Source organism: Narcine bancroftii, chromosome 7 (assembly GCF_036971445.1).
Source record: "Narcine bancroftii isolate sNarBan1 chromosome 7, sNarBan1.hap1, whole genome shotgun sequence".
NCBI lineage: Eukaryota > Metazoa > Chordata > Chondrichthyes > Torpediniformes > Narcinidae > Narcine > Narcine bancroftii.
In genome coordinates, this window is record NC_091475.1 from 42697518 (window position 1) to 42710075 (window position 12558).

At 36.6% G+C, this 12558-nt stretch overlaps 1 protein-coding gene across 2 annotated transcripts in view; it reads right to left on the reverse strand.

The window, feature by feature from the left end:
* Positions 1-1260: 1260 nt before the first annotated feature.
* The window catches only part of rai2 (retinoic acid induced 2), a 46154-nt gene continuing 34856 nt past the window's right edge, over positions 1261-12558 (reverse strand). For both annotated transcript variants that reach the window (XM_069889884.1, XM_069889886.1), the window contains exon 2: positions 1261-10856. In XM_069889884.1, the coding sequence (XP_069745985.1) occupies positions 9096-10856 (1761 nt within the window). In that variant the 3' untranslated portion in view covers positions 1261-9095. The remainder of the gene's footprint in view (positions 10857-12558) is intronic.

The following is a 12558-nucleotide window of genomic DNA, read 5'->3' on the forward strand; positions in this document are numbered from 1 at the left end:
TGTGTGTGTGTGTGTGTGTGTGTGTGTGTGTGTGTGTGTGTAAGAAGAATTGCTTTAATGACTGTGTGTGTGCGTGCAAGAAGAATTGCTTTAATGACACTGTGTGTGTGTGTGCAAGAAGAATTGCTTTAATGACTCTGTGTGTGTGTGTGTGTGTGTGTGTGTGTGTAAGAAGAATTGCTTTAATGACTGTGTGTGTGCGTGCAAGAAGAATTGCTTTAATGACACTGTGTGTGTGTGTGTGTGCAAGAAGAATTGCTTTAATGACACTGTGTGTGTGTGTGCGTGCAAGAATTGATTTAATGGCTGTGTGTGTGCATGCAAGAATTGCTTTAATGACTCTGTGTGTGTGTGTGTGTGTGTGTGTGTCTGTGTGCAAGAAGAATTGCTTTAATGACTGTGTGTGTGTGTGTGTGTTTGTGTGTGTGTGTGTGCAAGAAGAATTCCTTTAATGACTGTGTGTGTGCAAGAAGAATTGCTTTAATGACTCTGTGTGTGTGTGTGTGTGTGTGTGTGTGTGTGTGTGTGTGTGTGTGTGTGTGTTAGTTAAAAATAAAATTTGATATTTTGTTTGTTACACATTCATACTTTTGACCTAATATGTGTGTCCATATTTCTGAGGCCATGGCACAATTTGACATCAAAGAAAATGATAAATTCAATGAACCAATCTATTATGTTAAACTGTACAATCTTGGAGTCCTTGATTGCTGAAAAATATTAAATGTTGCATTATTTTGGCTACATGATAAACAATATGTTGTTGGGTGGTTGTTACATCACCAGCAACCAGGACTGGGACTTGAATCCCACACAACCTACAAGGAGTTTTGTGTGTTCTCCCCATGTCTGCGTGGGTTTCCTCCCAAATTTCAAAATGTACCGGGAGTGCAGGTTAATTGGGTGTAAGTTGGCAGCATGAGCTTGTGGGCCTAAAGGCCTATTACCATGCTGCATGTCTAATTTTAAAAAATTTAACCTCAAATTTGTTTTATTGGTCTTTCTAATACTTTATTAATCATTTTTTTTCCAAAAGAGGAATATTGTTTGGCAATATCGTTAAGTAATCTCTTTAGCATCATGAGCAATTCAAATTTAGGATTCTTGAAAACAGCTCAATTTTATATTTTGTGTGCCAATTTTCAAAGTACTACATTCATAACATTTTAAAATAAACTGAATAAACAAAACTCAAATATATTTATCAAGATGTATTCAAAATTAAATTTCAAAACTCAAACTCAACTTACCTAAACAAGTAAAATAATTTTCATTTTTTCTGCTACTTTGTTACATTGGCTGAACGGAGAATACTGAAAATACAGCAGTAATTTAAAAACAGGCCTTACTCCTGGTTCAGAAGGCATCATCAACCTTAGTTATAACCGATGATGAAAACAAGAGTCTTGAAAGAATTTAACAAAATAAACTTTCTCCATTTCTCACACACACACACACACACACACACACACACACACACACACACACACACACACACACACACACACACACACACACACACACACACCATCAGCTTTCTGCAGTGATTATTGATGAGTGTTCCCCATATTTGCCATGATGCCAGAGATGTATGACTACTTTTCACTAATGTACAATAAGCTCACTAATTAATTGACATGTCTAAATAAATACCTTGAACATGTACTGCAGAATCTGCTACGTCTGGGCTTCTATTAATGTGAATTTGACTTTTACCCAATTTTTGCTAACTTAAATTTAGACCTACAGCATGGTGAGAGTTCCCTGCAGGTGGTGCATGGAGTGACATGCTTTTTTTTTAAAGCTGCTCTTGACCCTTTCAGCTCACATGCCTTACTTTTTTTTAAAAAAACTACTTTTTCCTAAATTTGGAGTCTTCCTTTAGTTTAATTCTTCTTCTTTTCCAACTTGTTTTACATTTATATAGTACGGATACTGAAGCTACAAGAAAGGAAGAAGAAACTTCTACCTCAGAAGATTTTACCTTCATTATGAGATATATTAAGAACTTGAGTAAAGATATTAAAGAGTTTAAAAAAAGATGCCAAATATATGAAAGCTTCTCTTGCTGGAAATATGGATGAACTAAGAGTTCTCATCCAGAATTATGACTCCAAAATTAAGGATTTGGAAACAGCTGCTGAGGTGCGCGATTCTCTGCTGGATGACATAGAATCCAATAATCTGGAATTAAGGAAATCTCATAATTTAATACTGAAGAAGATCACAGACTTGGAAATGAGGAGCATATAACCATATACAGCACAGAACAGGCCAGTTTGGCCTTACTAGTCCATGCCAGAACAAATCCCCATCCTCCTAGTCCCACTGACCAGCACCTGGTCCATACCCCTCCAATCCTCTCCCCTCCATGTAATTATCCAGTCTTTCCTTAAATGTAAATAATGCCCTTGCTTCAACCACCTCTGCCGGAAGCTTATTCCAGATCCCAACCACCCTTTGCATGAAGAAATTTCCCCTCATGTTCCTCTTATAATTTTCCCTCTGCAATCTCAAACCATGACCTCTGGTTTGAATATCCCCCACTCTTAACTGAAAAAGCCTATCCACGTTGACTCTCTCTGTCCCTTTTAAAATCTTGAACACCTCCATCAAATCCCCCCTCAATCTTCTATGCTCCAGAGAAAAAAAGCCCCAGGCTGCTCAACCTTTCTCTGTAACTCAAACCCTGACATCCAATTTATGGGTGGTCTTGGTGGGATAGTACATGAGGCCAAGGTACTCAGCGAAGCCATCTCCCAGTCTGCATCCAGTCTCTCCAATATTTGGACAGATAAATGCAGAGAATGGGTTGAGAGGAATTTGGATCAAACGCAGGCCGATGAGTGGAACATTTTGGCCTGATTCGAGACAGTAAGACTGTTCTTCCATTTTGTTCACTTCAGTGAATTTTCCCCAAACCCCTCTGTTTCTGCCAGTGATATCCCCACAGCGCATCTACTCATCCTCCTCCTTGCTCACAATCCCACCCACTTTTCCTCAGAAGAAACAATCTCAGATTTATTGGCTTAAAGAAGGGAACCAAATCAGGCAAGCCTTCCAAATTATTCGCTGAATTTCTCTGCAAGGTTTTTGGTCAAGATTTATTGCCAACTCTCCCTGAAGTCGATAGAGCCCATCGCTCACTCATCCCCAAACCTGCTCCTGGTATGAAGCCTCGATCAATCATTCTCTGCCTACATCATTTCCAGATCAAAAATCAGCTTCTAAGAGAGTTCCGACACAGAGGGACCTTACATTATTGTAATCAGAGCATTAGGGATCATGACCCTCCTGAAGTTATGAAAGAATGATCTGCTTACAAAGAAGTCATGTTCCAACTCAACAATGCTGGCTTCAAACCATCATTGCTCTATCCAGCTAGACTGAAAATCACTGTGCCTTAAAGTATTTGGAAGTGGTTAGTCTCTCTGAAAAAGAAACTTCTAATTCCAGCTTTTCAGTAAAACATTTACTTATTGACTTTTTTTGCTATTCTTTCTTTTTTTTTGTCTTTTTGCTTATTTTGAGATGAATGTTCTGTAAGATTTGTATGGTTTTTAACAAAAATTCCTTAGGGAAATCTCTTTTTTGTATAAAGAGTACTATGGTCTTTTAAGTCTTTTTTAACTATTTACATTTGTGGGAAGAAGGGTTTACCTCTTTTTTTAAAATTTCCCTTATGGGGTAACTAATGCTTTTGCTTTATAATTAATTACTGAGTTCTTGGGAACCTTAACTATTTTTTCTTTGTATAGACAGAGTTTTCCATCTGTGTGAGCTCCTTTATCTTTTATGCATAGTTTTGAGATAACTGCCAGCAGCGAGTTGAGGGAAATTACTGCTTTGTCTGTGAGCTGCTGCTATGAACAAAGGGTGGGGGGGAAGAGGTTTGTCATGTTAGTATGGGATTCTTTTGTGAGGGTAGATTGGCTTTTTATTACTGGGCATGCCATCACTTTTATAAAATTTTGAATTACTAATTTCTCAGATAACCAAAGATATTAAGATCTTATCTTGGAATATCTCAGGCTTGACCCATTCAGTTAAATGTCAAAAGATCTTTTCACATATTAGAAAGTTCCAACCAGAGATTATTTTCTTACCCATCTTCGTGTATCTGATACCTCACGCTTTTAGAAGGGACAGCAATTTCATTCAGCATTTATGGCTAAATCTAGGGGAGTTTCAATCTTGATTGATCAAAGTGCCATTCATTAAACACAAGGTTATTATTGACACTAATGGTCATTTTTTAAAATTCTGTCCAGTAATCTATACAAGCTTACATTTTTGTTAACATTTATGGTCCTAATACGGATGATCCACTTTTTTTTTAATGCCTCTTTTCTCTTTTACCTGATTTTAAATATGTACTCTTTGATAATAGGTGGCAACTTAAATTGTTGGCTCAATCCAGTACTTGACTGTTCGTCTCATAAAATTGCTAATTTAAACAAGTCAGGTATACTCAAATTCTTTTATGCTACAATCTGGTGTTATTGACATATGGAGATTTCTCCATCCTGATTATAAGGAATTCTCTTTTTATCCAAGATCCACCATACATATTGATTACTTTCTTACGGGCCAACAATTAATTTCTTCTGTTGACTTTTGTACTTATGAGAACATACTAATTTCTGACCACTCTCCAGTGATTTTATCTATTAATTTCCTGGATTTACCTAGACTTACTAAACAATTGGCTGTTGAACACCCTTTTATTATCAGACCCTGATTTGTTTTGAAATTCATGAAGGATCAAATTGCCTTTTTTTTAAAAAAAAGTAAAAACTCCTCTCTGGAGGTTTCTGTTTTAGTAATTTTGGATGTTTTTAAAGCTTTTTAATCAGAGGTCAAATAATTTCATTTCTGGCTAATGTTTAAGAGAAGACTAATTCTGAGAGATGATTTGGCTAATCAGCTGAAGTGTATTGACCAACAAGATGCCTCAACTCCAAAACCCAAACTTTTTAAAAGAAGGGTCAAACTTAAAGCTAAACACGACTTGCTTCTTACATACCCTATACAGACCCAACTTTTAAAGAGTAAATCAAGTTTTATGTGTATGGAGAAAAAGGCTGGAAAACATAGGTAGCCAAATTAAAAATTATACAGCTAAACACCTTATTACTGAGATTCAAAGAGATGGTAAAAATTACTAATGATTATGCTGAAATAAATGATATTTTCTCTCAGATTCAATCAAAGACCAAACTTCTATGTTGCATTTTCTGGATGGGTTGACTATTCATACAGTTTCTTCAGAGAGTAAAATAAAGCTGAAACAGCCTATATCTGAGCAGGAGATTGTTCTTTGCAGTTTGGTAAGCTCCCTGGTCCCGATGACTTCCCAGTGGAGTTGTATAAAAGGTTTTCCTATTTATTGAAACCTTATTTGGATTCGGTCTTTACTCAATCTTTAATTAGTGGGAAGTTGTCAGAAACTTTTTATGAAGCCTCAATTTCTCTTATTGCTAAAAAGAATAAGAAGCCATGAGAGTGTTCCTCCTACAAACCAATTTCCCTTCTAAATATTGACACTAAGATATTGTCCAAGATTTTAGCCTGCAGGTTAGAAAATATTATACTTTTTAATTATCTGAGGATCAAACTGGATTTATTAAGGGACATTATTCACACTTTAATATTTGTCGTTTGTTAGATATTCTTTACTTCCCGACAGTTTCACTCTCTGAATGTATTACTTCTTTAGACGCTGAAAAAGCTTTTGATACAGTGGAATGGGAATACCTATTTAGTGGGTTAGAGAAATTTAATTTTGGTTCCCTATTTCTCAACTGTATTAAATTAATATATTTATCTCCTACAGCTTCAATTTTTACTAACTCAATTAAATCCAAACTACTATTTACTTTGGCTTTAGAACTGCTTGTAATGGCCTTTTGGTAATTGGCTGATATCTCAGGATCCTCTAGGGCTGGAACTGTCCATAAGGTGTCTCTTTATACAGATGAACTTTTGCTGTATATATCAAATCCTGACCAATTGATTCCATCTATTTTATCAATTCGGTCAATTTTCAGATTATAAATTAAATTTGCAGAAAAGTGAGATGTTCGCTTTGGGTAAATCCTGCTCTTTAGACTCCACTATTTATTTTAAAATAGTTAAAAATCAATTTATCATTACTAAGAAATTTAATCATTTGTTTAAAGAAAACTTTCTTATCTTAATGAATCATGTCAAGATGTCCTTGATACAGTTGTCCCCTCTTTCAATTACATTAATTGGATGTGTCAATATTATCAAGATGAATATCCTACCTGAATTTTTATATATTTTTCAAGCTGTACTGATTTTTGTTCCCAAATCCTTTTTTGATTCACTGGACTCTCTCAACTCTTTATATGGTAAAATAAGTGCCCCCATCTAAAAAAGTTTTTATTCAAAATATTTTTTTTTAAATGGAGGCTTGGCATTACCCAATTTTAGGTTTTATTACTGGGCAGCCAATATTAGATATGTTTTTTTTAATCCATCATCAGGAACATCTAAGTGCTTTATGGTGGATTTATTTAGAAATGAAATCTATGAAAAAGTATTCCTTCAATGCTTGGAGTGTCTTTATCTTTTTTGGCTTCCAAATTGACTGATAATTTTGTTTTGTTGAGAATTTGGTTTCAATTCAGGAAACATTTTGGGTACCATAGGCTTTTATTAAGTTGTCCTATTTTAGGCAATTTCTTCTTTTTACCTTTGGTTCAAGATATTGGTCATCATCAATGGTATCCAATCTTTTTTAGATTTTTTTTATTGACCAAAATCTTGCTTCTTTTGAACAAATTATCCACCAAATTTATAATACCTGAACACCACTTTTTTTGTTATTTACAAGTTAGAAGCTTCTTGAATTTTTTAATTTTGAGGTTCCCTCAAGATCTGGAACTTAATAGGATAGGGAAGACTTATAACTTTAAACCTGATCACAAATGGTTGCTATCAGTTCTTTATGAACTATTTTTAAGAGCTAGCAATAGTGTTCCCTGGACTGAATTTAAAAAAAAATATGGGAACAAGATTTCCAACAGTTAATTTCTGAAACTACAGGGACTCTATTTTGAAGTGAGTGTATTCATCGTGCTAGACACTCATTTAATCAATTTAAGGTAGTCCACCAGGCCCACTTTTCTATAGTCTAATTAGCTAAATTCTATTATAATCTTTCTTCTAAATGTGCTAAATGTATAACTGAAGAAGGTACACTGTGACATATGTTCTGGTTATGTCCCTCTCTTTCCAAATTTTGAGAAAGTGTATTTTGTACCTCGTTTTTAGTTCTTAACATCCTTTTCTTTCTCTTTTTGGAACAATTGGACCAATGGGTCTGATATTGACTGTTTCACGATCCCATGTAGTTGGCCTTTGCCTCACTTATCGCTGGAAGGGCCATATTAATGAGATGGAAAGATGCTGTCCCTCCCACTCATACTCAATGGTTGTCTGATATGATGGCATGTCTGACTTTGGGGGAAAAAAAATTAGATGTTCCACTACTAAAATAAATTTGTAAAGTTAGATTACTTTTGATTTTTTTTACCCCATTGATTACCTTCCCTTTTTTATTCGATAGTGTACTGTTTATGTTTAACCAGCAGCCTCCGAAGGAAGGGGGTTGACAATTAGTACAGTGTTTTTCTTCTTTTCAATGTAACATAGGTCTTAACCACCATTTTTATTTCTGTTTGTGATGTAACATTTACCTGATGAAACCAATTTTAAAAAATTGAAAAAGACATACAGCATGGCCCTTTCTGTCCATGAGTCTCAGCTGCCCATTAAAACTTAATTGACCTATACCCCCAGTATAGATTTGAATGGTGGGAGGAAACTGGAGCAAACCCACTCAGACATGGTGAGCAACATACAAACTCCTTACAGACAACACAGGATTCGAACCCCAGTCCCAGTTGCTGGCGCTGTAACAGCATTGCGCTAACCTCTACACTAACTGTGCCAGTTGCTTTCACATGAAATATCTAACAATGCTGCTTGTGTATGCTACATCAAAGAAATGATTGTAATGGGTAGAATGTGAAAATGACTATTGGAATCCTCAAGAGTCCTTCACAGAAAGCTAAACCCTGTGATTGATGACAAAGATTCAGATTGAAGCTTCCCGATAACAGTTTTGGAAGTTGATGGTAAATCGCGGTGTTGAAATAGCAATCATTGGAGATGGAAGGTCATTTCTGGGCAGACATTGCCTAATTTAGCGAGGCACACAAAAAGTCATAAACATCGGTTTACACTATCACAGTCCTATTGTCTTCCAGCGAATTTGACTTTTGAGGCAGTTTCGGGTCTACTTCAGAATACTGCAGAGTCAGAATTTCAGAACAGCACAAATCATACCAATTTACTGGGCTACTAAAGCACAATTGAGGAGGCCTGTACTTGGGCTGCTATAATAATAACGTGCAAATCACTCATTATCAATTTCTTATAATTGTTTAAACCAATTCTAACAATCATAGATGACCAGGGGGAAAGCAAACCATTTATAATTCTTGTAAATTAAGCACAGCATTTAAAAATTCAGTGGGTTCAGACAAGACAGTTATCCCAATGAATTATGTTTTAAACAATTTGAAGAAATATACTCAAAAAGGACCACTGAAAATGATTCACTTTAATGTGGGATTAATCCCAATCACATGACAATTGGCTTATTCAAGTTGAAGATGGAGAGATCCGATTCTTGTATTAACACTTAAACCAAGGCAGGAAAGAGATTTAGCAACTGCAGAGTCAGTGGATCAACATGAAAAATTTCAGGATGTAAAATAATATACCTTGTGATTGTAATTATGTTTATAACAACTGGCAATTTTACTAAATCTCCAATGCCCTTTCTGAAGGAAGAGGAGGTCAAAAATAATTTGATTTAATCCCAATACAAGCTGTCGGCAAGTATCAAACAAAGCTTATTTAATAAATATTCCATAAAACTTCATTACCACAAGAATGAATTTCAAAACAGATGATTCAGCTAAATCTGTGTTAGATTTTTTTTCTGAAGGTTTCATTTTACTGGATATAGTTCCTGTAGCACTGTTAAATATCAAACATTACTTCCTTGCAAAAAAGGCAGCTAATCGTTGTTTTTTTATTGGGAGAACATGGAAATCTTGTGAGCTCATTTTCTTTAATTTTATGCCTCTATTTTTACTGGGCTTTTTGCTGTCTCTGAGTTCAAGTTGAGATTTGACATCATAACACTGTAAAACAGACTCCTGCGATAAATCGGTCTTATAAGAAAAGTTTTTTGTAGATACTCCAACAACAGTTTTTATTTTACCACAGAGAATAGCTGGGCCAGCATCCTTGACAGACACAATGACTTTTGCAGTATCTGTGCTGCTCAAGGTGTCAGTATTATTACCAGCTCGCGAGTCATCTCTAATTCTATTGTAGTTTTGATCCATTACCCACTTATGCTGGCTTGAAAATTCACAGCTATTAGACATGGCATGTAACACTCCTTCCACTTTTTGTGCACCTATCAGTGGCACTGCATTAGACCAGGATTCACCAGAATGAGACAGAGGTTCATTCAACAAATTAGCTGACAGATTAGAAGAAGCATTACCTGGTAGGTTCTGACTTTCTTTCATTTTCTTGGGGGTTGTAATTGACAAATCCAAAACACCATCCTGTTCAATCTGTTGATAAAAAAACTCATTTTTCTTTAACACAGATGTTCTTTTCATTGAAAGATCAAGAGCTTCTGCTTCAGTACTGAACTTACAATTGGTGTTCTGATAGTCCTGTACTCCTCTCTGCTGGATGCACTCTAAGAAATTTTGCTCTTTTTCAGTTGACGTCTGGGTTCCTCTGTTTGTAGTGCTGTTGGCGGTAGTTTTTCTCCAAATATCCGTCAATTTGTTAGGGTCTGAATCCTTGGCCATGGGGATAGGAATGGGGACAGGAATAGGAATTGGGACTGGAAGAGGAACTATAACTGGATATGGAACGAGAAGAGTGGCAGGAGGAACTAATGGAGAGAGCAGACTACTGAGATTCTGGTGTGGAAGTGAAGAGAATCCTGAGGACACGTTCTCAGGGCCCAATTGGATATTTGGTACTGGTGGCATGGTATGAGGAGGGAAAAAGTCCTGAACTGTTGGAAAACCAGGGATCTGAAGAGGGGGTGGTAGGTCATACTCCTGTGTTTGATTAGAGGATTTCTGGCCCAGTGGTTGAGGTTGAATGTAAGAACCAGCAGTGCCTTGAAGAATGTGGTTCTGGACAGAGTTCACAGGACTTGGGGTAGGAGAAGCCAGCAGGAGTGGAGAATTTAAATGCTGAATCAAATGCTGCTCCAGTAACACAGACAGTGGCACAGCACCTTGATTTGTCATTACCCATGGTGCATTACTACCAGGAGGTACCTGTGGTGTTGAACTACCAGCCACCTGCAAATGGATTGGTAGGACCATAGGATTATCTCCTAAACAAATTGGTTGCAGTACAGTGGCAGCCAGTTTGAGAGATACCCCACTTGTTGCGTCTGTCTGCGGTGTCATAATAGAAGAAGCTGGAACGACAACTAAAGGGGAATGTGCTTTTTTCATGATACCTGTAGGATTGATATTCCAAGCTTCTGCTGTGATGAGCTGCGTCACTCCATTCTCCAGCTTGCTGTTTGTTATTGCAGGGGATGGAGGGTCTGTAACATCAATCGGCAGGTTAGATTGAGACTCTTTGTAAAATCGATCCATCTTGTACTGGTTTAAACACTTCATGCTACAGAATTGTATCTTGCTCTCAGTGTCACTGGTGTCCACATTGTCTTTGGTGTGGTGAATATGTTTACACCAATTGCAGGCCTGCAAGTTAAATGGAAAAATCTTTTTTTTAGTTATCAGGGTCTTTTAGGATTTTTCGCCCTAGCTGGTGAGTCATAACTTTGTTAAACATAAAATAAAATCTCAACCAAGGATAGTGTACTCGAGGCACATTAGAATACTCAAGGTTAATTTAAACAAGTAATTCTTTATTCTCTTTCCTAACTAAATCCAGTGGTTCAGTGGACTAAACTGCAACCCCCCACCCCAAAATGATCATATAAATAACTTACTCACAGTTTTCTGCTCATATCTCAGATCACTCAGTCAGACACTGATCCCAATTCCTCAAGAGATATTTCCCTCATAATATCGTCCTTCAGCCTTGCACTGCCCACTTCTAATTCCTTCCCAAGTTCTGCAATTTCTTGGAAGAGCCATTGTTTCAGCCTATTCTTGCCTCTCCAAAATTTCTTCCAACATCATTGATGCCTTCTTCCCTTACCCTGTCCATTTATACTCATATCCGTAACATATTTAATCGCCTATGCCCCTTTAACAGTTTCCAGTTCCTAAGTGGTTTAAGGAACTTCACAAACAATCCCTCTACACCACCACTCCAATACTAGGATGCTTTAATCCCTTCTACTTTTCCTTTGAAGAGGCCCAACAAGTTCCCTTTTACTAAGATTCATTCTTACACTGAACAACTTTTATTTCCACTGGTGTTTTTCAAATCAGTGAATGTAGTGTTATGAATGAACATGAGTCTAAGCTTTCCTTGAACTAACAAGTAGAAGAATCCTCGAATCATCCCTATCCAGGAGTAGATTAGATGACTAGTTTGCAAAGTACCTCTGTCAGTAGGGTAACTCAACACTTCCACATCGGACACTTTAATTCTTCACCCCACTCCCACTGGTCTATCTGCTTAAGGTCTCTTAAGCTGCTTGAGGAAGAAAGTGATTTTGGTCTTATGTTGCAGCCTTCAGCCAACAAAATCTGCAATTTCAATGAACTTACTTTTTCTCTTTATATATATCTATTGTACGGTTATCCACCTGTAATATTAAAGAGCCTTTTTGCTCTTCACAGACACTGCTCAATGTGCTCGACTTTTCCAGGTTATTTTTAGGTTCAGCCAAAGATGTGACCTGCATTTCACCGTTTTATCATACCACTTTATTTTCTCTCTTTAATTATCCTCATTAATCTGTCTAATGGGACAGCCCTGCAAATATTGGACTTAACTGAACAAGCCTCACCTCAAGACAGATTTCCCTTTGTATTATTCATCCCACCTCCCATGAATAACTAACTTGTTCTTGTTTGCCTAGTTCTGATGAAAGAGTCTTTGAGCTGCAATGTAAAAGTTTCTCTTTTTAACAAATGCCACCTGACCTGTTGAGTGGTTCCAGTGTTCCCTTTTTGCTTCTGTTGACATTGCAACAAAAGATATGTTGTGTAAAAAACACAACCAAAGAGATTATACATTGAAGTACAGTTTGTGGAAAAGATGTTGGCGCCTTAGATTAATGGGTATGTGGTCTCATGACAATGTAGAATCACAGGTGGACCAAAAAAATGTGTTTTATTGATTCTTCTTGCTTGATTTATACATTTGTCTTTATATTAATATTGATATTGTCACATTCATTTTAATGGATATACCTAGTCAAAATACGTATTAATTGACAGAAATCTGTCAATTAATTGAATGACCCAATTAAGATCAGATTTTTGA